Source organism: Lepidochelys kempii, chromosome 1, assembly GCF_965140265.1.
Source record: "Lepidochelys kempii isolate rLepKem1 chromosome 1, rLepKem1.hap2, whole genome shotgun sequence".
Lineage (NCBI taxonomy): Eukaryota > Metazoa > Chordata > Testudines > Cheloniidae > Lepidochelys > Lepidochelys kempii.
In genome coordinates, this window is record NC_133256.1 from 295,217,199 (window position 1) to 295,241,697 (window position 24,499).

Consider the following 24,499-nt stretch of genomic DNA (forward strand, 5'->3'; position numbering starts at 1 on the left):
TTCTGAATTCAGCAATAAAGAACTGATGCCATCAGAAAACATAGGAATTAGAAAACATTTTCTATAGTAAAAGTTCTCGTGAATAGTTCATATTTAATGACAAATTATGACAGTATCTATGTACTGTATATGACTAGGAAAGTATGGAAGTCTTTTGAATCATCCATTAGGTCTGGTATTCTACATGCTAGTCTTCGTGGTTATGGTTTTATCTCCTAAAAGGATTCCCTATTCAAGTTTCCACTTCTCAGTCATATCAATCTCTCACTTGTGAAACTTTCCTTCTGGTTCTACCAGTTACTAACCTTCTACTGTTTAACTCTTCTTCTTGACACTGAGGATGCATGAGATTTTTTTAAGTATGAGTTAGCATGAGAATTATTCCTCCTAAAATTTTGTGTCGAATGAAAGGGGTACAGTATAAGTGCTTTGAATAATAAAACAGATTGTTGAAATGAAGCAATATGATTATTATTCTCTGTAAAGTACATCCAAATGCATTACCTCATCTGGGGCCACATGTATATTCATTAATAATATTGGGTTTACAGTAATTAAGAAATGCCTGAATTAACTACTTTCTTCAGCGGAGAAACAGATTAAGAGACTTGGGAAAGGATCTACAGGAGAATGGAAAATATTAAAATCTTTGCTATATACCTTCTCATCTCCATATTAACAGAGAGCCAGCACCTGTGATGAAGAAGACTGCAAACTATCTGAACCTATTTGATCATATTTCCCCTCAAGTGATCCAGTGGGCCAAATTCTGCTTGACTTATTTATAAAAAGAGTCCCATTTGATTTCAATGGGATTACTTGAGTAAGTGACCATAGATTCATAGATTCCAAGACCAGAAAGAACCATTGTGATCAACTAGTCTGACCCCCTGTCTAACACAGGCCATAGAACTTCCTAAAAAAAATTTCTAGAGCAGATCTTTCAGAAAAACACTGAATCTTGATTTAAAAATTGCCAGTGACGGAGAATCTACCAGGAGCCCTGGGTAAATTGTTTCAATGGTTAATCCCTCTTTGTCAAAAATTCATGCTTTATTTCCAGTCTGAATTTGTCTATCTTCAGCGTCCAGCCATTGGATCATGCTATATCTTTCTCTGCTAGATTGAAGAGCCCATTATTAAATATTTGTTTCCCGGGCAGTTATTTATAGACTGTGATCAAGTGACCCCTTAGCCTTTTCTTTGTTAAACTAAAGAGATTGATCTCTTTGAGTCTACCTCCATAAGGCATATTTTATAATCCTTTTTCCTTTTTGTAGCTTTTCTCTGAACCCTCTCCAATTTATCAACATCCTTCTTGAATTGTGGGCACCAGAACTGGGGGACAAAGTATTCCAGGAGCAGTTGCACCAATGCCAAACATAGAGGTCAAATAACCTCTCTATTCATACTTGAGATTCTTCTGTTTATGCATCCGAGGATCTCATTAGCTCTTTTGGCCACAGTGTCACATCGGAAATTCATGTTCAGCTGATTATCCACTAGGACCCCCAAATCTTTTTTCAGAGTCACAGCTCCCCAGAACGTGTCCTCCATCCTGTAAGTATGGCCCACATTCTTTATTCTCAGATGTATACATTTACATTTAGCCACATGAAAATCCATATTATTTGCTTGCCCAGTTTACCAAGTATTCTAGACTGTTCTGAATCAGTGACCTGTCCTCTTCATAATTTACAACTCCCCCAATTTTTGTGATATCTGCAAACTTTATCAGCAATTATTGTAAGTTTTCTTCAAGGACATTGATAAAAATGTTAAATAGTATAGGGCTGATAACTGCTCCTAGAGAGGTCCCACTAGAAACACACCTACTCAATGATAATTCCCTGTTTACAATTACATTTTGAGACTTATCAGTTAGCCAGCTTTTAAACCATTTAATGTGTGCCATGTTTTATATATTGTTTTAGTTTTTTAATCAAATGCCACGTGGTACCATGAACCATGTAAAAGCCTTACAGAGCTCTTAGTATCTTTATCTACCAAACTTGTAATCTCATCAATTTGGGACAGTACCTCAGATTTATCATCCAAAAAGAATTGCTCAAATGTAGGTATCTTCCCCACATTCTCTGCGCTAAAGACCAATGCAAATAATTCATTTAGCTTTTAACAACTTTGTCATCTAATGGCCCCACTGTCTGTTTGGCAGGCTTTCTGTTTCTCATGTACTTAACATTTTTTTACTCTTAGTTTTCGCATCTTTAGCAAGTCGCTTCTCAATTTTTTTCTTGGTCTGCCTTAGTGTCAGGTTCTGGTTCCAGGCAGTAAGGGCTGGTGGTTGGTACAGTGGTCAAAGCCGGATGTAGGGTCAGGACTGGGCCGAGGGCAGTGTTGAAACCAGGCCTGGAGACAGGTTATGGGTCAGAACTGAGGTCAGAGTTCATAGACAAGCCAGGTCAGTACTGTGGTCGGAGTCCAGATGCAGGCCAAGGACTGAAGGTGGGTTGAAGTAAGTCCAAGGATCTGGGGGTCAAGAGGGAGATGCGGGGCTGGAATGGGTCAGTAACAGGGCTGAAGCAGGGTCACAGAAGGGCCTGAACAAGGCAGGGGCAGGCGGAACAAAGCTCAGTCAAGGCTGGGGCAGGAACAGGTCTGGATCCGGGGCAGGCCAGAAGCCGAGGGAGTTTGTTACACTGAGAGGCAGCAGGAGCATTCCTGGCTGGGTAGTGCTGTTGCACAGACTAACTTGCAGCTCTGGAGTGGTCAGTGAAATACCTGTGCCAGGGGATCATCTGACACAGGCCCAGCTTAGGGATAGGCTGCTGAAGTATGCATGAAGCCCTGGTCAGGCTGTGGGTTTGCCTCACACTTATACCTTTACATTTTACTTGCAGAGTTTGTGCTCCTTCTTATTTTCCTCATTAGGATTTAATTTCCGGATTTTAAAGGATGCCTTTTTGCCTCTAACAGGCTCCATTACTCTGTTATTCAGCCATGGTGACATTCTTTTGGGCCTCTTACTATCTTTTTTGACTTGGGGTATATATCTTGTTTGATTTGGGGTCTGAGCCTTTCCACTATGTCTCTAAACATCTCCTCCATGTACCTTTCTGTCTCCCTTTGCTCCTCCACCTCTGTCTCTGAGATACATGAGTTGCTTGCACTGCACACACACATATACCACCTGTCCATGAGGCAGATAATCATACATGGTTCACTCTGTGCAATAAACTGGGTAGTCCCCATCTTGCTGCTGTTCTTCTGCATGCATTGTTTTACTCTTGTGACTTTTTTTATGTAGCTTAAGTTATGGGTGTGTTGGGTAAATGTATTTTTTTTCCTGTCCATTATTTTTCTTGGGGACTTGGCGCCTTTCTAATTGTTATGATCCCTCAGCCTCCCCTGCCGCAGCTGAACTCTTACTGTAGCCAAACTCTCCTTACCATGGAAGCTCACTCCGCTACCATGCTCTCTCCCTCTGTTGTGGGCTCTTTCTGTTCAAGAAGAATGTTATTATATAACTACATCATCTCCCCCCCAATACAGAACAGAAATATTTATTGAGCACTCTGCCTTTTTGCATTATTATTGATAATTCTACTATTTCTATCTAGGAATGGACCAATGCCATTGTTAGGATTTTCCCTCTTAATATACTAAACTCCCTTTATTGTTCTTAACTCTGTTGGCCGTGGATTTCTTTTTGTGTCCTTTTGCTTTCCTTATCAGTTTTCTACCATTCCTAGTTTGTGATTCATATTCATTATGATCAACTTCCCCTTTCTTTCATTTGTTATACATATTTTAATTTTTGTATAGCTACCTACAGTTCCCCTCTAAACCAGGTCACTTTTTTTAACCCATACAGGCTTTTTGGGCTTCATGATTTGGCCCTAGATCCCCAAACTACAATTTTTCAAAGAGGCTGAGATATAAACATTGTCTGTTTTCTGCCTATTCCACTGTACTACTTTGGAGCTTATTCTGTTTCCTGAAGAAATAAATTTCATCTATTGAAAACAAATGACTAAATGTGACAGTATTCTTACAGAGCTCTGATATCTCTCAGACATTGTATCTTATTGCTCTGTCAGTTAAAAAGTGTCATGATTTGTAAGAAGTATAGGAATGTATACCCTGAACTTTGTAAAGTGCACAGCAAGGCCTCTACTCCGTGTAACTCCACAGACATACTAAAAATATTCCACAATCTTTCAAAATTCCACAGAGTCCAGGAAGCGCTCACAACGTACTCTGCAGGGATCCAACACTTCTGGATAGATGGTATTTAATCATCTAGCTGTCATTGGCTTCTAACCATTAGGAAACTTCCTTCAAACACTTGATATCAAAAATTGTATTGCATAGAGTAAGTAATGCACACTCTGAAATCTAACTTGTCCAAATGGAGTACTTTGGGGTTTGTGGTCTAGACTCTTTAATCCGCATCCACAAAAATCAACTCATATCCAACCTTCAATCCGCACTCCATCTTTTATCTATATCCGCATGCGCACGGCACCCGCAGCAGCACAGTGCCTCTCAGGAGGAGCATCTGTGTGCATGCATGTGTACTGTATATAGGATCTCAAAGGCAGGGGAAAAGCTGTATGCAGCTCATAGCTTATAAAACTGCTTCCTCACCTTCCCACTCCCCCATATACAGAGAAAGGGGAGGTGATAGATCCAGGCAGGCAACAGAATCCCACATGCTCCTATTGCAGCGGTTTAAGCAACCAAGCTATTTAGGAAACCTCTCCCGACTTCATTATTGCCGTATCAAGTCAGTTGGAGAGGGAGGCAGCTGCTTAGAATCATAGAATATCAGGGTTGGAAGGGACCTCAGAAGGCCATCTAGTCTAACCCCCTGCTCACAGCAGGACCAATCCCCAATTAAATCATCCCAGCCAGGGCTTTGTCAAGCCTGACCTTAAAAACTTCTAAGGAAGGAGATTCTACCACCTCCCTAGGTAATGCATTCCAGTGTTTCACCACCCTCCTAGTGAAAAAGTTTTTCTTTATATCCAACCTAAACCTCCCCCACTGCAACTTGAGACCATTACTCCTTGTCCAGTCCTCTTCTACCACTGAGAATAGTCTAGAACCATCCTCTCTGGAACCCCCTTTCAGGTAGTTGAAAGCAGCTATCAAATCCCCCCTCATTCTTCTCTTCTGCAGGCTAAACAATCCCAGTTCCCTCAGCCTCTCCTCATAAGTCATGTGTTCCAGACCCCTAATCATTTTTGTTGCCCTTCGCTGGACTCTCTCCAATTTATCCACATCCTTCTTGTAGTGTGGGGCCCAAAACTGGACACAGTACTCCAGATGAGGCATCACCAATGTTGAATAGAGGGGAACGATCACGTCCCTCGATCTGCTCGCTATGCCCCTACTTATACATCCCAAAATGCCATTGGCCTTCTTGGCAACAAGGGCACACTGCTGACTCATATCCAGCTTCTCCTCCACTGTCACCCCTAGGTCCTTTTCCGCAGAACTGCTGCCTAGCCATTCGGTCCCTAGTCTGTAGCGGTGCATTGGGTTCTTCCGTCCTAAGTGCAGGACCCTGCACTTATCCTTATTGAACCTCATCAGATTTCTTTTGGCCCAATCCTCCAATTTGTTTAGGTCCCTCTGTATCCTATCCCTGCCCTCCAGCGTATCTACCACTCCTCCTAGTTTAGTATCATCCGCAAATTTGCTGAGAGTGCAATCCACACCATCCTCCAGATCATTTATGAAGATATTGAATAAAACTGGCCCCAGGACCGACCCCTGGGGCACTCCACTTGACACCGGCTGCCAACTAGACATGGAGCAAGTGATCACTACCCGTTGAGCCCGACAATCTAGCCAACTTTCTACCCACCTTATAGTGCATTCATCCAGCCCATACTTCTTTAACTTGCTGACAAGAATACTGTGGGAGACCGTGTCAAAAGTTTTGCTAAAGTCAAGAAACAATACATCCACTGCTTTCCCTTCATCCACAGAACCAGTAATCTCATCATAGAAGGCGATTAGATTAGTCAGACATGACCTTCCCTTGGTGAATCCATGCTGGCTGTTCCTGATCACTTTCCTCTCATGTAAGTGCTTCCGCAAGGTGAGTAAGTACAGGGCCAGGAGGTGAGGGAATATAGGATCTGGAAGGCAGGGAAGCAACCTCGTAGACTATGAGGTGCAGACAGCTGCTTTCCCACCTTTGAGATCCTATATTTAGAGCCCTGTGCAAATACAAAATTTGTTTATGCATCCAATCTGCAAAAATGGTCTGCAGATATCCACATCTGCAGATGCGGATATAAAGCTGATATCCATGGATTTGCAGGACTCTGTACGTGTTGATTGTGGCATCACATGTATCAGGAAAGATACAACCAAACAAATCACAAACATGGACAGCTTAATTAACTTCAGTGTAGGGAAAGGATGACAAAACTGGGGCTAAATTCTGACTTGGTTTAAGCACACATTAAAGTCAGTGGACTTGCACCTGCTTCCACCATGTCTGAAGTTGGACTTTAGTTTTACCATGAAAAAATGTGCATTTGTAATACTGACAGACCCTGGTCATCATCAAGCGGGATTAAACCTGGGACCTCTGGAGCTAAATGCATGAGTTTCTAGTGCAAGGATCAGCAACCTCTGGCACGTGGCCCACCAGGGTAAGCCCCCTGGAGGGCTGGGCCAGTTTGTTTACCTGCCGCGTCTGCAGGTTCGGCCAATTGTGGCTCCCACTGGCCACAGTTCGCCGTCCTAGGCCAATGCGGGCTGTGGAAAGCGACGGCCAGCACATCTCTCAGCCTGCGCTGCTTCCTGCAGCCCCCATTGGCCTGGAGCAGTGAACCGCGGCCAGTGGAAGCTGCGACTGGCCAAACCTGCGGACGCGGCTGGTAAACAAACTGGCCTGGCCCGCCAGGGGGCTTACCCTGGCGGGCCATGTGCCAGAGGTTGCCGATCCCTGCTCTACTGCATGAGCCGAAAGCTCCAGGGCTCTGCTAAGGCTGTAGCAGACACATTCATCTCTAAGTAGTCTTGGTGCCACTAGAGGGGACCGAACACCACTCCCAGGAGGTGTGTGGGTTACACATTCTCTTTCTTTTAAAAAAATACAACTACCAATCATCTCCCTCCTGCCTTTAACCTCCACATTCTCATGGCCTTAACTTCCCCTCCTTTCTCTTCTGGGTGCTTGTGTAATCTCACATCTGCCTGCTCCACTCTACAAAGATTGCTTTCATTAAGTATACTCATGAGTTGCCTGTAGCCAGATCCAAGGAGCTCTTCTCCAACATTATCATTCTTGATCTATCTGCTGCCTTTGACAGTCAACATCCCCTATTGATCTTCCTTGACTTTCTCCTCTCTGTGGATTTTCAGTGTAACTCAGGATCTGCTTTCATGGCTTTATTTACTGTGTATACATTCATGACTCTCAAATCTACATTTCAACAAATGGCATCTGAGATCTCTGGCTTCTCCTCCTGGATGCGGGGAGGGAAGACATGGCTATAGCTTCCTGACACTGCCTGGCCCCGAAAAGGAAGTGAAAAGAAGTGCACAATACAATCAGCATAACTTAATATCTCTCCCTGGGTAACACTTGGCCTCCCATATTCCCACCGCCACCCTCTGTTTATGGCATCACTTGCTATGTTATGTCTAATTTATAATTTTAGCCCTCCAGGGCAGGGTCCTGTCACTTCTTTATTTGTTTCTAAAGTGCTTTGCTCTACAGGGGGGCCTGTATAAATATTAAATTCTAATAATATTCAGCAAGCAAACTTGTCCTTTACATTAATGTAATTATTTTTCACAGCATCAAGAATGGCTTTCCAAACTCAGTTACTTTTCTCCTGTTGCTAAACTTTGCCACATTGATAGGAGTAATGCTACCATTCAAATGCAGAAAAAACATATTTCTATACACTACTCAGAACACTAAATGAGATTTCATCTGTGCCCTTAATTAATATCATCCTCACATGGAAATTAGAGGATTTAACCCAATACTGGTTTTTGTTTAGTCTGCTATTCTGCTGGAAAAGCTTACTGAGATCTGTAAAAACTGCCACTGCCCTTAAGAGAATGTGTGCATACATTTAATTCCAAAATATGCTTGTTTCCCTGTAGTATAATCACAGGGTTCTGATTTTAATATTGATTTTTGCTTGTAATTCAATACTGTGCTGGGTCAGCTTGGTTTTATTCCCATGCAAAGCACTGATACTATAACCACAATGCAAATAAAATGTGTTATCTTAGTTGTGGATTCTGAATAAATATCTTAAAAAGTAAGTAACTCCACTGTACAAACATCATTCTTTCACATGGCTTGGATAGGTAGCAACGATCACAAATTTATATCTAGATTTGATAGCCAGCACATTGCTTCAGCAGTGAGCTGGTGAATATATTTCAGGCCTCTGACGAAAGAACGAAGGGGACACTAAGGTCTGATGTGCTACATCATTTGTGCCTGGTGACCACAGTCACAGACAGAAATTTGGAGCAAGATGACAACCTGCATGTGGTGCTCTTGTTAAGTGTCAGTGTTTTTTGTGCTTTGTTCAAATTCACTAACATACCGATGTCTTCAATTGGCCACTGGACACTGCATTACCAACCTTGAAGAGAAAATAGCAACTATATGTACATACACACACACATATATGCAATTAGAGCAAGTCTTACTTTATGTCGTAAAAATATGGAATAGGGCATGAGACAGTTCTTTTCAAATACAAATTCTCTAAACTCAAAACCCCCAAGGTCAAAATATGGTGACTTCATTTTTCAAACTCCAAAGGATGGTTTAATAATGATTTTGGGATTAAGACAGCCCCATTTCTATATGTGGCACACAATAGTCAGTGCAGGATAGGAGGCTGTCTGGTGCATTTCTATTCATGCTTTCATTACAGTTACACAAAGTAGATCCATTTATTATACACCCTCTTGCATCTTTTTAAAAGACCAAATTAAATGTAAAATGCAGAATGGGAGAGAAGAAAACATGATAAAGGACTCACTCACCAAGAGAAGTTGGTCCAATAAAAGATATTACCTCACCCACCTTGTCTCTCTGAAGGGCTCATTAGACATTTAATCTGAACTTCTTTTCTTAACCTTCTATTCAAACAACAAACAGCACATTGGTTTACTCCTGGACACTTAAAATGAAGCAAAACTGTAGAAGTTTATACCCCTCTGATGTCCCATCACAGTGCTGATAAAATCTAGCTGCTATGACATTGTCACTTCTGTGGTAATTACTCTGGTGATGGATACTTGTCACTATTTACAGGAAAGTTGGTACCTCATCAGACAGAACTGAACACTTCTTCGATTTGGTTACCTTTGTGAATAGATTTCAGTAATTGTGAACAAAGATGCAGTAGCATGCCCAAAAAAGAGGAAACCCAACCAGTTATTATGGACGTCTTCATTAAACTTTAACAGAATGATGCAACTCCCGGACAAATAACATTTGTCATTTTGAACACCAAACAGCCTCTTCCACCAAGTCAGCCAAAGTGACCTTTCTTGATAGAGTATCAGAGTTGTCTTCAGACACCACTATGACAAAACTCAAGCAATAGACAGAGGTGATGGGTAAGGCATAATGGCACATGAAACAAGTTGTTTGGACTTATATCTACTGCATATACTCCTTTCTTAATTTCCAGATACCAAAGAGCAGCCACTGGAAGGAGTAAAACAAATTATCTGCCTAGTTACACTGACTGGTGAAAGACATTGCAATGCAGCAAACTGTCACTGTCAAAATATTGTTTACATGAAAATGGAAATATTGAATACTGAGAGCAAGTGTTAATTTTCATCACAAAAATGCATCCCTATATTGTGTACATTTCAAATATTGTAAGCCTTTGACCTGACAGGCAGTCTTTTTTTCCTTGCTTTGCTGAGTTTCTCTCATCCTCATAATAGAGGCTTTACATTTACAAAATGACTAGCTTCCCTCCCCCCACCCCCAGTGTAGTTTTGGCAGAAGATACCTTCCCATTTGGAAAGTCACCAAGTTCTTACCTGGCACTCTTAGCAAAACAAATCAGCAATGTTTTCACAATAAAAGGCCAACTGGCTTTTTACAAAGTCCCTGAGAATTGTTGATGTAAAATCTCTCAGTAGTGATTGCAAACAAAACATTTCTTTAACTTTATGAAGTCTCAGTTGAACAGTGTTTGCTCTAGTGGAAATACGGTGACTAGGCAGCTTCAGCAGCCTGAATGAAACATTGAGACAATGTACCTGCATGATAATAAGAAGGTCAAACACTAAGATGAAAGAAGCCAGGAAGGCTCTTGAGACCTCATCACTTGGCAGAAATCCACGATTCAACTTGTCCCAGCTGATCCAGTCAGTAGTGATGACAAGCACAACTGCAGAGGTCAAAGTAAATAGAACAGTCCTGCAAGGAGAAAAAAATACTTCAGAAACAATACTGTATAATACAATTCTACATGATTTTCTCTCTCCTCTAACAGTTAACTAATACTTTATCATACTGTACTGCAGACCAAGCGAGCTTGAAGAAAATTCTGTGTCAAAGTAGGTAATTTTACTCAAGATATAAAAGGCACTGAACAGATCTTTAGTGCAAAGAAATGTGCTAGCTGTTTCCAAACAAGCTGAGAAATTAATGCTGAGCTACATCCTTTTATATTTCAGTTTCATACTTTTCATATATATTGTAAAGACTAATAAAGACAAATGTAATACAATAAACCAATAATTACATGCAAAAGTACCAAGACTGCCATGGTGTCTTTGAAAAATGGAATGCAGACTCACTACCACTGCATTGTGTTTACGATTACCCCCATCAACTTTCAGCCCGGCGCCAAGGTTCCATTTGGGCGTATATATTCTATGTCCAAACCAGAGCTATCATAATTAAGGGAGTATCTCCAGAAAAAACTAACTACAGTAGAACCTCAGAGTTATGAACACCAGTCAACGAACACATCAGTCAACCACACACCACATTTGGAACCAGACATATGCAATCGGGCAGCAGCAGAGACCAAACACACACACAAACAGCAAAAACAGTTCAGTACTTTGTTAAAAGTAAACTACTAAAAAAATAAAGGGAAAGTTTAAATAAAGATTTGACAAGGTGAGGAAACTGTTTCTGTGCCAGCAGGAGAGTGAGTTTGTGTGTGTATGGGGGTGGGGGGGATGTGAGAAAACCTTGATCTATGCAGGAAATAGCCCGACTTGATTATGTAAAGAGTTGTCACTTTGGATGGGCTAGCACCAGCAGGAGAGTGAATTTGTGTGGGGGGGTGGAGGGTGAGAAAACCTGGATTTGTGCTGGAAATGGCCCACCTGTTGATCACTTTAGATAAGCTATTACCAGCAGGACAGTGGGGTGGGAGGAGGTATTGTTTCATGATTTCTGTGTGTATATAAAGTCTGCTGCAGTTTCCACGGTAAACATCTGATGAAGTGAGCTGTAGCTCACGAAAGCTCATGCTCAAATAAATTGGTTAGTCTCTAAGGTGCCACAAGTACTCCTTTTCTTTTTGCGAATACAGACTAACACGGCTGTTCCTCTGAAACCTGTCATTTAAATTAAGATGGTTAAAAGCAACATTTCTCTTCTGCATAGTAAAGTCTCAAAGCTGTATTAAGTCAATGTTCAGTTGTAAACTTTGGAAAGAACAACCATAATCCTTTGTTCAGAGTTATGAACAAGCTCAATTCCCAAGGTGTTTGTAACTCTGAGGTTCTATTCTAATCGTTTTATCCACTGCTCTGCCTCCCCTGAAGGCATCCTGGTACCTTTACCAAAGAAGAAAGACAGTACTATGAGACTTTGTAGACTACAAAGCTCTGAACCAAATAACTACATGCAATTGTTACCCTTTACCATTAATCCCAAACTCTTGGATCGAGTACGATCAGTGTGGGTGTTTATTAAAGTGGACCTCAGAAGAATATATAATCTAGTTCAAATCCAGGCAGGGGATGAGTGGAAGACAGACTTTAGAACAAGGTATAGACACTTCAAGTATTTGGTAATGCCCTTTGGACTCACCAATGTTCCCACCACTTTTGAGCACCTGATCAACAAGATATTTTGGGATATCCTAGACCAGTTTGTTGGCATATCTAGATGATATCTTACTCTATTCCAGTAGTCAAGCAAGCCACAACCATCATGTCCGTGAAGTTCTCACATAATTGCCCTAGCAGGGGTTATATGGAAAACTGGAGAGTTGTGTATTTGAGCAATCATCCATCAAATTTTGGGGTTCATCGTGTCAGCAAACAGACTGTGCATGGATTGCAGGTATCTGCAATGTGGGATTGCAGAACCCTGGAGCATCTGAGATTCTGAGAGATTCATTGGGATTGCCAAAGGTCGCTGGCCCTATAACTGCAATCCTCCAAAAACCTGCAAGGTTTCACTGGCCCCCAGAGGCCTTTGAACTCCTGAAGATAACTTTCACATCTTCCCCAGATCTGGTCCACCCTGATCCTGACCTTTGTCCTTGAGTATGACATTTCTGTGTAGTATTGTCCAAGAAACAGGGTCCCAACATGAAATGCATCCATTTGCATATTTTTCATGACAACTCACCTCAACTGAACACATTTATGAAATAGCAGACTAGGAGTTACTCACCATCAAGCCTGGATTGAAGACTTGGCGACAATACCATGGGGGAGTCAAACACCTCATCCTAATCTTCTAACCATAAAAATCTAGAATAGCTACAATCTGCCAAGGCTCTGAATCAGCAGCAGCTGATCTAGGAGTTTCACTTCCTAAATGTCTGGCCCCAAGCATCCTCCACACACCACCACTTGCCAACTGGAATGGGTTAACCAGGTGCTTAAAAAATACCTATACTGTTTCCTGAACCACTGCCAAAACAACTGGGTTGTGGTATTCCTGATCACTGTATTTGCATATAATGTGGAATACTCCTCTACCCAATCCAGCCTCTTTTTCCTCCAGCCATGGTTTTCATTCTTGTTTCCACCCTTCTGTCCTCTTGTCCACAATGGTTCCTGCTGCCTCTGATCTGGTGCAGACCATTCATTAAACCCAAGACAACCTAAATGAGCATCTGGAAGTGGTCGAAACAGCCTACAAATGCCATGCTGACAAACACCACCAGAAGCCACAACTATAAAGGCAGGCCAGAAAATATGACTGTCCACAAAACACCTGCAGACCAGCTGACCTGCACACAAATTAGGTCATCAATAAGAAGGCCCTTTCATTATTACTCAGCAGATCATTTGAATTACAACTCCCTCGATCCTAGAAGATGCACCCAGTCTTACATGTCTCCCTCCTGCAGCCTTTCCTTGACAATCCGTTCCCCAGGCAGCATATGCCATCTCCACCCCTGGTTCAAGTTCAAGACCATGAGGAGTACCTTGTCCATGACATCCTGGACTTCCAAAGTCACAGAGGGACCCTGTACTCTGTGATTGATTGGGAGGGCTATGGGCCCAAAAACACTCTTGGGAGCCAACTCATCATGTGCACACCCCTGAAAAAGTATGGGCCTTCCACAGGAATCATCCTGAGCAGCCTGGCCCAAGGCATCCAGGGATCACCCTTGAAATGGGTGTTTGTGGGAATCAAGTTTCAAATCCAGGCTTGTAGGGCTGCCACGCGGGAGCCTTATCCTCTGTGCCATCAAGCTGCAAGGGCTGACATGGCAACTGCTGCTAATACCCCACCCCAGATGCTATACCCGCTGACTCAGCAGGGTCAGATGACTTACAGCAGACTAGTGATTGGACATCATTGGGTATAAAGCTTCCTGTTCCTGTCCCATCCCTTGCCTGAGCAACTAGTCGCTAGGCCTGTTGTTGCCCAGACCTTGAAACCAAGTCCCTGCTTCCTTGCCTGGTTCCTGTTCCTCATGCCTGCTACCACACCTCATCCCTGTTCTTGTTACCACCCCCAGTTGCCAACTCTGGCTTTGACCCTTGGCATGATTTCTGAGTCAGACTCTGGCTTGACCCATGGCATGACCCCGAGCCCGATGCTACTCCTGGCTCCAGTCACCAGACAACCCACATACACATCCAAAAATAAATATTTGTTTTTGGCTTCATTCCAAGGCATTTAAACTCTACTCATTTTCTTCAGCTAGGGAAGAAGGCTAAACAAACTTGAGAATACTTCCAGACATGATCAATATCCAGTAGAGTAAAAAAACGGCAAACAGATAGACACTGATAGAGACATACATTTACAGAGATAAATCTTGCTGACATCTGTGCAGGAGGGAAAAGCCATAGACCTTCACACAAGCAGTAGTGTATTCATGTGGGCATCTAGATAGTATCCTGGCATGCAGGTGGGCCTGGGGCAAAATCTGAAAGTGAGTGCCCCCCCCTCCCCAGAACACCAATGGTACAAAAACACTCATGAAAAAAGGATGGAGTGGGGCGTTGAAGAGCTGGCATGCCCCACACTAACCCCGCAGCAGGGGCTCCAGTCCCACAGGGGCTGAGTTGGGCTCCCCGCTCCAGACGTTGTGACATGGCACATAGGATCGCAGTGCCACTCAGGTTCAGCCTGATGGAGAGGCAGCTGGGCCAAACCTGAGTAGCATTGTGACCCATGCACCGGGTTGCAATGCCACTCAGTTTGGTGGCTCTCTGAAATGGGGGTCCTGGGGCTCATTCCCTGCCTCCCAGGTGGCCCTGCTGCCATGGCACACATGAGTAGACTATCAGATACATCTTGAAAATATGTTAGAACATGTCATCACCACACAGAACATGGTTGGTCCGGTCTGTATGCTGCTATTTACAGCAAGCCGTAAACTAGTGCTGCAGCAGCAAATAGACTACTCCTGTAGGAACCCTCCAAGAGTGGTAAACCAGAAGCAAAGCATCACACATTTATTTTTATTTGTATTGTAATCACCTCACATGTAACATATTTAGTTACATGCACTACTATGGGCAGCACCATGTTGTCATTTGGGTGTATCACCAGGATTTGGGCCTTACCAGATTCCAGGGTGTGCACATGAAAAAGCTTGCACACAATTTTATGCCTGCCTCACCTGCAGGGACACAAATTCCAGTGTGTGTGCCCAGTTCCTGATTTGCATGTACTCATATCTTGATGCATGCACAAAACAGAGGTTGAACATGAGAATTAGAGTTTTCATGCATGAAATCTGGGTACATGTACTTTTGAAAATCTGGCTCTTTATATGTTTAAACCAGGGTAAACCAGAAGAACTTCAGCTAAGTTAAGGTCTGATAGCAATAAAACAGTCATGCTAGAAAGGGAAAGCTATTTGAAATGGCTAAATTCAACAGAACACAAGTAAGGTTCACTTGCTTTTTTTAACATATGAAACTGGAGCAGAGCCAAATATTTAATACAAGTCTTTTTGTAGCTATTTTTTAAAAACAAAATCGGTATGGTTTTGAGTTCACTGAATTTTTGCAAAATTGGAGCATTGTCCCGACACACCAGAAGGAAAGAGAAGACGCCAGGAATATCATTTAATTAGACCACAGCTTTATTAAGAAACATGAGCTATCCAGCAATAAGTCATCCAGTGCAGGTCGCTTTTCCTTTGTAATCCATACTACCTGGGGAGGGCTGCCCTTAGCTACTACACACCCACCATTAATCTGGTCTGAACAGCATAACTGGTACCCCACGTCCTCCCCTTAGACAAGAGTTATGGGGATGAGGAAGAGAGTGTTGTCTCTTTGCTGTACCAGACATTAAGAGGCCCAGGACCATTCCCCAGTTTCTTTAGGAGATTCTGTTCCAAATTCACTTTCAATTCCAGCTTATCAGGAAACTGGGCTCCCTATTGAATGATTGCCTGCACTGGATACCTGCCAAGCAGTGACAACAGACAGTTTACAACCTTCCCTTCCCACCAGGTCTCTTGGCTTCTAGGATGAAGATATATAAACACCATATCGCCCAGGCCTCTCTAGCTTGCAATGAGGGGGAAAAAATTCTTCCCAGCCCCCCAGAAACAGCTAACATCTTGTCCACAGAAAAACCTAAAAATCTGGCCCTACTCTAATCACAAATCTTTTGCTGCCAGGTGCAAAGGTTTCTAAGCTCTTCCCTAAGGTTCATAGGAGCCAACTGGCTTACATTGCACCCTTCTGTCCAACCAATCAGCCAAGCAGTACCTCCCTTCTCAAGCCCATGAGCACGCTGAGTGCCCACGAGGAGGGGAGTTAAAAAAAGAGGGGGGGAAATCCTTAAAGGGCCCAGAGTTTTCCTTCCCCTGCTGGCTGAGACAAAGGCTCCCTGTGTCTGAGGTTGGGGGTGAATGTTACAAAATATTGAAAAAAAATTCTAATATTTGCCATTTTCTAGATGTTTTCAAAAGCCTGAAAAACCCATTTCCACTCACAATTTATACTAGAAAATTAATATTTCTCCCTCACCCTGAAGGTCTAGTAGAGGGAGGAAGTGGTGGGAGCTCGGAAATCCTGAGTTATATTCCCTACTCTGCCTCTGACTGACAGTACACAGAACTTTACAGACACAATTAAATTATCACTTTACATCCATCATTTATGCAGTGCCTCATATCACCCTGTGAAGTAACTAAATATTATTACCCCCAATTCACAGTTTGGGGACCAGATTCTCTCCCTGTGGGCCAGCTCTTATGCACCAGTTGAAACTGGCTGTGTTTAGCCTGCTAAGTGTTTCCTCAATGGAACAGATGCCTCAGCTAGTGGAAAAATCAATTTACATCTAGGTCTTCCACCAACCGCCCTCTCCTCTCCATAGACAACATGTGAGGAGGAATGGGATCGGAACGCAGCTGTGCCTGGGCAACTCTCAGATGGCACATGGTCCGTGGGGGATCACAGCCAGGAGGCACAAGTTAAAGGAACCTGTGGCTGTTCTAATTTATGCTGGGCCAGACCTGGCAAAGATCTATCCACAAAAACAGGGAACCATAACAAGCTCACTGATGACCCCCCTCTCTTCCACTTGCCTGTGCTGAGTAGATCCCTGAACAGCACAGAATCTGTCCCTAGAAAGCTAAAGATAAGTTAAATAACCAACCCAAGTCCACAAAAATCAGTGCCAGAATCCAGATTCTCAAGCCTGTGACAATTCCACTAAGTCACAGCACACCCAAAGCAAGGCACAACCTGTAACTTAGTTTCCCAGTCAGTAACAGGTGAAATTTGAAAATGCAGAAGGTTTGCATACAAGATATATCCAGCCACATGTAGGTGGTAGATATTATTACCTACAATTACCAGCAACTTTGAGCTACTTATTGCAATTCTTATTTAGAATTTTCTTCTAAACCTTTCATGACCCTCCCTCCTCTGCAAAAGCCTTTATGATGTTTCAGCTTTGATGATCAGGAAGTAAGAGTTCTGCTAAGATCAAGTGATGAGATGAAAGTCATACTTTGACTATTTTCCTGCTCAGTTCTTGTCTTTTGTGACAGGCCAAAAAGTGCATTATTTTTCCCTTTTACAAATCTTCCTGTGTTAACAAAAAATCAGTGTGCTTGGTGAAAAGTAAGTTTTGAAATATCTGTGGCACACTATTTTAAGAGCCTTGTATTGCGAGTGTATCCAGGCGTAATTCCCATTGAACTCAGTTGACTGAGAATTGGCAAAGACAGCTAATGGACACTGAAGAGCATACAGCTTAATACTTGTAACTTCTTACGCAAAATAAGAACATCAGTTACCCAGAATTAATATTCGGAATGAAATTTCCATAGAAATTTCCATAGAGTTTTGTTTGAGCAAGGAGTAGAGAATCAGATGTTAAGTTACTGATCATTATCATTGCATGAAGCATGTGCACTTAGTAATTTATTTAATGTGTACTTATGTAATAGAACAAATAAACTGGCATCCTCTCCAGGCATATTGAAACTGAAACTAATATTAATTAATATTTAATTAGCATTTGTCAAACACTTTCAGCTCCTTGGATGGAGGTGTTACAGGGATATAAAATACCATGCTATTCATTATTTTCAAAATCATTAGGGTATGCATTGAATAGCAATAAGTTAAAGACACATTTCATAAACCTGCCAGGATAGTTAAAAGTACGCTGAAAATAGAGATAGAGCAGGCAAAAACGAATTTGATTTTGCAACTCTTGGCATTTAGAAATGCTTTACAAACCTCCAAAAAGAAAGATTGTCAGGCAAATTAAATATTTTTCATCAATTTTAATTTCAGAACTGGCTCAAACGCTGTCCCACAGTGTACAGTAACTATAAAGCACAACAGAGCTGCAGCTGTTCATGTGTAAATGCCAACATTTTTTATTTTTCTTGTTTTAATTCGCAAGGTTTCCAATACTAAATCTGTTTCAAAAAACGAATTTCCTAAAACCATTTAAAAAATGAAATGTAAGATTTTTAGTCAGCCCAGTGGCTTGGTATCAGCACCACTTGCTGCCATTTCCGACACCCGTTTCGGACAGATCCTCAGCTAGTGCAAAATGTCAAGCTCCACTGAACACAATGTAGTGATGATCATTTACACCAGCTGAGGATCTTCTTCCTCGTTTCCAGAATGGCCTTAGATCACAGTTACCAACTTTCATGCAGTAAATAAGCACCCCGCCTTTCACAATAAGCCAAAAATCAAGCTAATCCCATTTCAAAACAAGGCCAAAACAAGCCAATCCCTAAGAACCCCAACACTCTATGTGACTAGATCCCCCCGGCGTGCAGTCTGGGCCTGTGGTGGCCTGCTGTGCACCCCTGACTGTCTCCCATCCTTGCCCCTGTTTGCCACCCCTTGTCCCTGCTTGCTGGGAGCCAATCAAAAAAAAGAAGCAACAAGCTACAACAAGCTACAAGCCAAACAAGCAACAAGCTACAAGCCAAAAACTAGCCAACAAGCAATCCACAAGCCAATTAAGACAAAAACAAGCCCAATTTCTGCGTTTTTTTCATGGGTTTGGCATGTCTGCCTGACATCTCTTGCTTTCACAACAGCAGAGCCTGGGAATGCCAGAGGGGATGCATTGGGAGACTTATCTGCACTGGGTTCCTTTGGTTTAACTATGATCACAAAGAGAATAATGCCAGTGTTTGTTCTTACAGTGGGGATGGGTGTATGGGGAAGGCAGGTAGTGATAATGCTGTCAAAATATATATTTCAATTAGAGTCTTAAATTCCAACATTAAAAATAATGTTTGATTTATTTGATATGATCTCACTTTAGTTCTTGACATCACCTACTGCATTTAATGCTGTCACTGCAGAGCACAGTGGGCCTGATTGTGACTTCACTTGCCTGTTTTTACAGTCATGTAATTCCAATTACTTTAATGGAGGTATTCTTGATTTACACTGGTGTAAGTGAGCTTAGACCCAGATCCACAAGGGCTAATTCACCATTCACTCACTTACAGTTGGTTTGCTGTAGAATGCTGTATGGTAAGAGTGTACAGTAGCAGCACCAAGTAATAAGACATGGCCTATAGGTGTAGGCTAATGGGGATTAGCCCCTAAAGCTATTTTGCTCGAACAGTAGTGTTACACAATACATGTACCAGATAGCACTTAGAAATGCACTAATGTGTGTTTCACATTATTGGAAAAACATGACTTCTTGTCCTGTGGAATTGTGATATAGTAAAATATGGATGGTCCCGGTAGTGGAAAATCTTTTCACACCAAGTACTTACAGAAGAGAAGCGCCAAGATAGTAGTATTTAGAAATTTGGTCACCCTTTTTAGTGAACTCAGAGAAGGAGGGTTCCCCAGCCAGCAAGCCAGAATCTTTAGCCAGGTTTATTGAACATTAACCTGAATCTGAATAAGTAATAAGTAATGTACGATCTAGTATGTTAACATTATTGTAACTTTGCCTTAATGAAAAGTTTTGAAAAAGAAAAGAAAAAAGAAATACACCAATGAATATTTTAGAGCTAGTATACACTTACTATATTAAAATACTTTACTTACGAAGATCGCAACTTTAATTACCAAAGTTAAATATCACTTAGCTGAAAATATAATTTTGTTTTAAACTTTCTATACCATGATCCCTTTAGACAGAAACATTACCATTGCAAGATTTCACCCCAATCTCTCTCTCTCCCATGGTTGAAATTAATTGATAAATGATCTGCATTAAGAAATTGGTATTTGCCTATATAATTCTGGAATAGTACAGTTCCCTTGACTTAGAATAAAAAATAACAAGGGGACCTGTGTAGCGGGACCTGTTCACAAATGTTGATTTTTTAATAGTAACCATGGTATACAAGATTTGGGCTCTAAAAAACAGAGAAATTAAACATTTTGGGCGCCTCACATTCCCCATAAGATATCACTGGTCTGTGCATACAACGTTTCTGTTAGGTGGGATGAAGGGACTAGACAAGAGTGAACAGACAAAAACGTTCTGAAGGCGGAGAAAACAGTTCTAAGTCAATTTACTCTGCATAATGCATCAAATATACATGTCTTAAACCTCATGTAGGGGCTGCAGAAGGAATGCAGATGCCACGGTTTAACGCGGGGTGCCTTTACAGCCGCTATATGTGGTAGAAATGGTCCTTTGGCCAGCCTCATGCATACCAAAACATTTCATACTACTCATGCCCAAAACATCTGTACTACTGGTACAGAGGGGTTGCAGCTGTTGCTCCAACCTCAAGTGTCTGAGAGCCCTGTGCAGCTCACTGGCCCATGATTTGTGTGGTAGATATCATCTCCTCCACCTCTTCATACTCATCCACATAAACCCTGATTATTATTAATTATTATTATTATTTGTCTTACTCTGGTGCCTAGGAGCCCTAGTCATGGACCAGGACCCCATTATAGCTGGTGCTGTGACAAACACAGAAACAAAAAGACAGTCCCCTGCCCCCAAAGAGCTTACAATCTAAGATAAGTGATGAAAACTGGGTATAGACCAATAGATGGGGGAGTATGAGTTAACAATGAGACAATACTGGTCAGCCTGATAGGCAGTGATCTCAGCACACCGGAAGATTTTTGTAGGCATCATGGCTAAGGAGAGTTTTGGTGGAGGATAACAAGGTAGCTTTGCAGATGTTTATGGGCAGCTTCTCTCTTAGCTATGTGGATTGAGAGGAAACACCCACCTTTTTATGTGGCTAGGATGTATTTCATCCTTTGTGTACTCTAGTAGCATTCAGTACTTATTTGCTGTGCATATGAATTTGAAATTCATTTTCTGAAAACCTTCATTCCAGTAACCCTTAAGGGCCTGATCCATAGACCACTGAAATCAAAGGGAGTCTTATGATTACTTCATTTGGTTTTGGATCAGGCCTCACTTGTTCAAATATCTGTTGAAAATAGATGGGAAAGAGGGAGAAAAACAGAGGCAACAAGTTCATTTAAAGATTGGACACAGATATTTGTGGGAAAATTTAAGCAGTATTCACCAGTTCTAATCAAATCCTGGGTCCACGTGTGGCTGCAGATGGATGTTCTATGCAAACAAAGTAATGTAATCTGATATTTCATGCTATCAGCAAAGCCAACAAAATAAATCATAATACACTTTTCTCTGATACTAGTCATTACCCAAAATGCCCAATAAATAAATATGATTCCAGAGTTACTTGAGTTTTTTCCACTAACATTTGTATAAAATCTAAAATTATATTTATGTTAATGTGGAGAGGAAATATTTGTACTATGTTTCATGCAGAAAAATAAATCAGATTAGGTAATATAATTATATGATGAAGTATTAGAATTCTAGAGAGCATCATATTTTATTATAGGTAGAAGCATCTTTTAGCGGGTTTTTTTGCCACACCATTAATTTATCAAAGTGAAAGTGTTATCTATTTCAAACACTAGCTCATTTAAATTAAACTAATTAGCCTTAAACCTTTAAGTTTCGAATGCCATTGCCTATCTGTAACATAGAAGAAGGAAAGCAGTCTAAGAAAGTTCATGGCTTGTGTCATAAACATACAGCTAAGGATATCATAAAAACCCTCCTTACCTGTAAAGGGTTAAGAAGCTCAGGTAACCTGGTTGGCACATGACCAAAAGGACCAATAAGGGGAGAAGATACTTTCAGATCTGTGGGGGAAAGTTTTTGCTTTGTTCTCTCTGGGTCAGCAAGGAATCAGGACAGGGAAAATACATCTCCCAAAGCCTTACTTGAACTAAGCATCTAGATTACAAACACTGTAAGTAAAGCAAGGAAATGCATTAGTTTATCTTTAGTTTTAGCTTGTGAATTTTCCCTGTGTTAGAGGGAGGTTTATCCCTGGTTTTTGTAACTTTTAAGTTTTGCCTAGAGGGAAATCCTCTGTGTTTTGAATCTGATTGTCTGTAAAATTACCTTCCATCCTGGTTTTACAGAGGTGCTTCTTTTACTTTTTTTTTAAATAATAAAGTTCTGTTTTTTAAGAATCTGATTGGGTTTTTAGTGTGCTACAAACCCAAAGGTCTGGTTTGTGCTCACCTTGTTTATTTTTCAAGCCTCCCCAGGAAAGGGGATGTAGGCTTGAGGGGCTATTTTGTGGGAATAGGAACTCCAAGTGGTCCTTTCCCTGATTCTTTGTCTAAATCACTTAGTGGGGCCAGCATACCTCAGTCCAAGGACAAACAGAGATTTGTGGCTTGGGGAAGTTTTAACCTAAGCTGGTAGAAATAAGCTTAGGGGGTCTTTCATGTGGGTCCCCACATCTGTACCCTAGAGTTCAGAGTGGGGAGGGAACCCTGACATGGTGGCAGAGCGGTGGGATCATTTTGAACCAGAGATCATTTTGAAACAGGAGCACAAACCTTAGGAATTTTTTTTCTTCTTTTAGCTGCTTGGGGAAAGAAGGAGCTGAGAACAGCTGGAGTTTTTTTCCTTTTCTATCTCTTTGCCTGGAGGCAGAGGTGTTAGGTTTTTTAACAAAGGTGTTAGCAATAGCCAGAAAATTCACAAGCTAAAACAAAAGATAAGCTAACACATTTCCTTGCTTTACTTACAATTTTTGTAATCTAGATGATTAGTTCAAGTAGGGCTTTGGGAGATGTATTTTCCCTGTCCTGATTCCTCGCTGACCCAGAGACAACCAACAAAGAGAACAAAGCAAAAACCTTCCCTGACAGATTTGAAAGTATCTTCTTTCCTTATTGGTCCTTTTGGTCAGGTGCCAACCAGATTACTGGAGCTTCTTAACCCTTTACAGGTAAGGAGGGATTTTATGATACCCTTAGCTGTATGTTTATGACAGCTTGCTTGTAAAAAGTTTCCTCAGTCAACACCTATCATATGCAAGGTAGGGTAGGATTCACATGAGTTCTAGTCATAGAATTCTACCTCTTGGTCAACTTTCAGTCAAAAGTTAATTGCCTAACTCTAGTAGAAAGCAATTTGAAAAACAACCCTTATATATGTAAATGTAACCCACAAGCCGGGAGTTACATAAAGAAAAGGGAAATGATATTTCAGGCTTACTTTATGTGGGATAGGTAACCTAATTCTCCAGCAAAACTGGGGGGGGGGGTCTGCAGCTGGTCTAGGAAACAGCAGAATCAAGATTTTTCAAAAATAAGGGAAAATTTTCAAAGCACCTTAGTGGCTTAGGATACTAAGTGCCATTTTGAAAACTGACTTGGGCAAGTCTTGAAAATGTTATCCTAGGAGGCTAAAGATACACTTTTAAAATATATTTCCTGATTTTCAAAAGTGTGAGCACTCAACTTCCATTGAACTTAATGGTAACTGTTGGAAATTTAGCCCTTTTGAAAACCAAGGTCGTGTCTATATATGGACTTAACACTGAGATTTTCAAAAGTGATCAGTTATTTAGGGTGCTTCAGTTTTGGGGTGTCCAAACTCAGACAGATAAAAAGAGCCTGATATTAAAAAAATGCTGAGCAACCACCCTCTGAAAATCAGGCTCCTGTAAACTGTCTCAAGCTGGGCACCCAAAAACTGAAGTACTCCAAAACTCTAGTTACTTTTGGAAATCTTGGCCTTGGATTCTAACTTCTGGCTCATAATTTTAAAAATCTTGATTCGTCAGGCTGACCTAGTGGAAATTCCAGGCTATCTTACATGTACCAGTAGGTGAGAAGGTTCGGGACATCACAGGGTGTGTACACAGCTTGGTCTCTCAGCCTCCATCAGATACCAGGGTCTGCAAGAAATGGAAGCCCTAGAGATGAAGGAAGTAGAAGACATCCTCATGGATTCCCCTGTAATAACACAGCTCCTTCAGGAGGTACTATACTGCCATTGTAATAGCAGCTGTCAGGAGGACCAAGCAGGAATTAGTAATGCTTCAGACGTGCCCACACTTTCTCCAGCCACTCTCAAGTGGCTCTACACTATTCAGTAATTCCTCTACACAGGGGGAATCCTCCCTGTGAACATATACATTGGCTTTAAAGCAGCTTTGTGGTGGCAATGGGATAAAGCTTTCACTGCATGGCTAAGTATCTGGTCAGGCTTCCTACTCCAGGCTCCCTCATCCTACCTTTGATATCTACAGGGAAGGCACCATCTTGGGCACAATGCCCAGTCCTC

At 41.6% G+C, this 24,499-nt stretch overlaps 1 protein-coding gene across 7 annotated transcripts in view; it reads right to left on the reverse strand.

The window, feature by feature from the left end:
• The window catches only part of TMEM117 (transmembrane protein 117), a 359,218-nt gene that overhangs the window by 101,147 nt on the left and 233,572 nt on the right, over nucleotides 1-24,499 (reverse strand). For all 7 annotated transcript variants that reach the window (XR_012156789.1, XM_073328006.1, XM_073328001.1 and 4 more), the window contains exon 6: nucleotides 10,246-10,405. Coding sequence is in view for 6 of the 7 variants with exons in the window: in XM_073328006.1 (XP_073184107.1) it covers nucleotides 10,246-10,405 (160 nt within the window). In the remaining variant the exon portion in view is untranslated. The remainder of the gene's footprint in view (nucleotides 1-10,245; nucleotides 10,406-24,499) is intronic.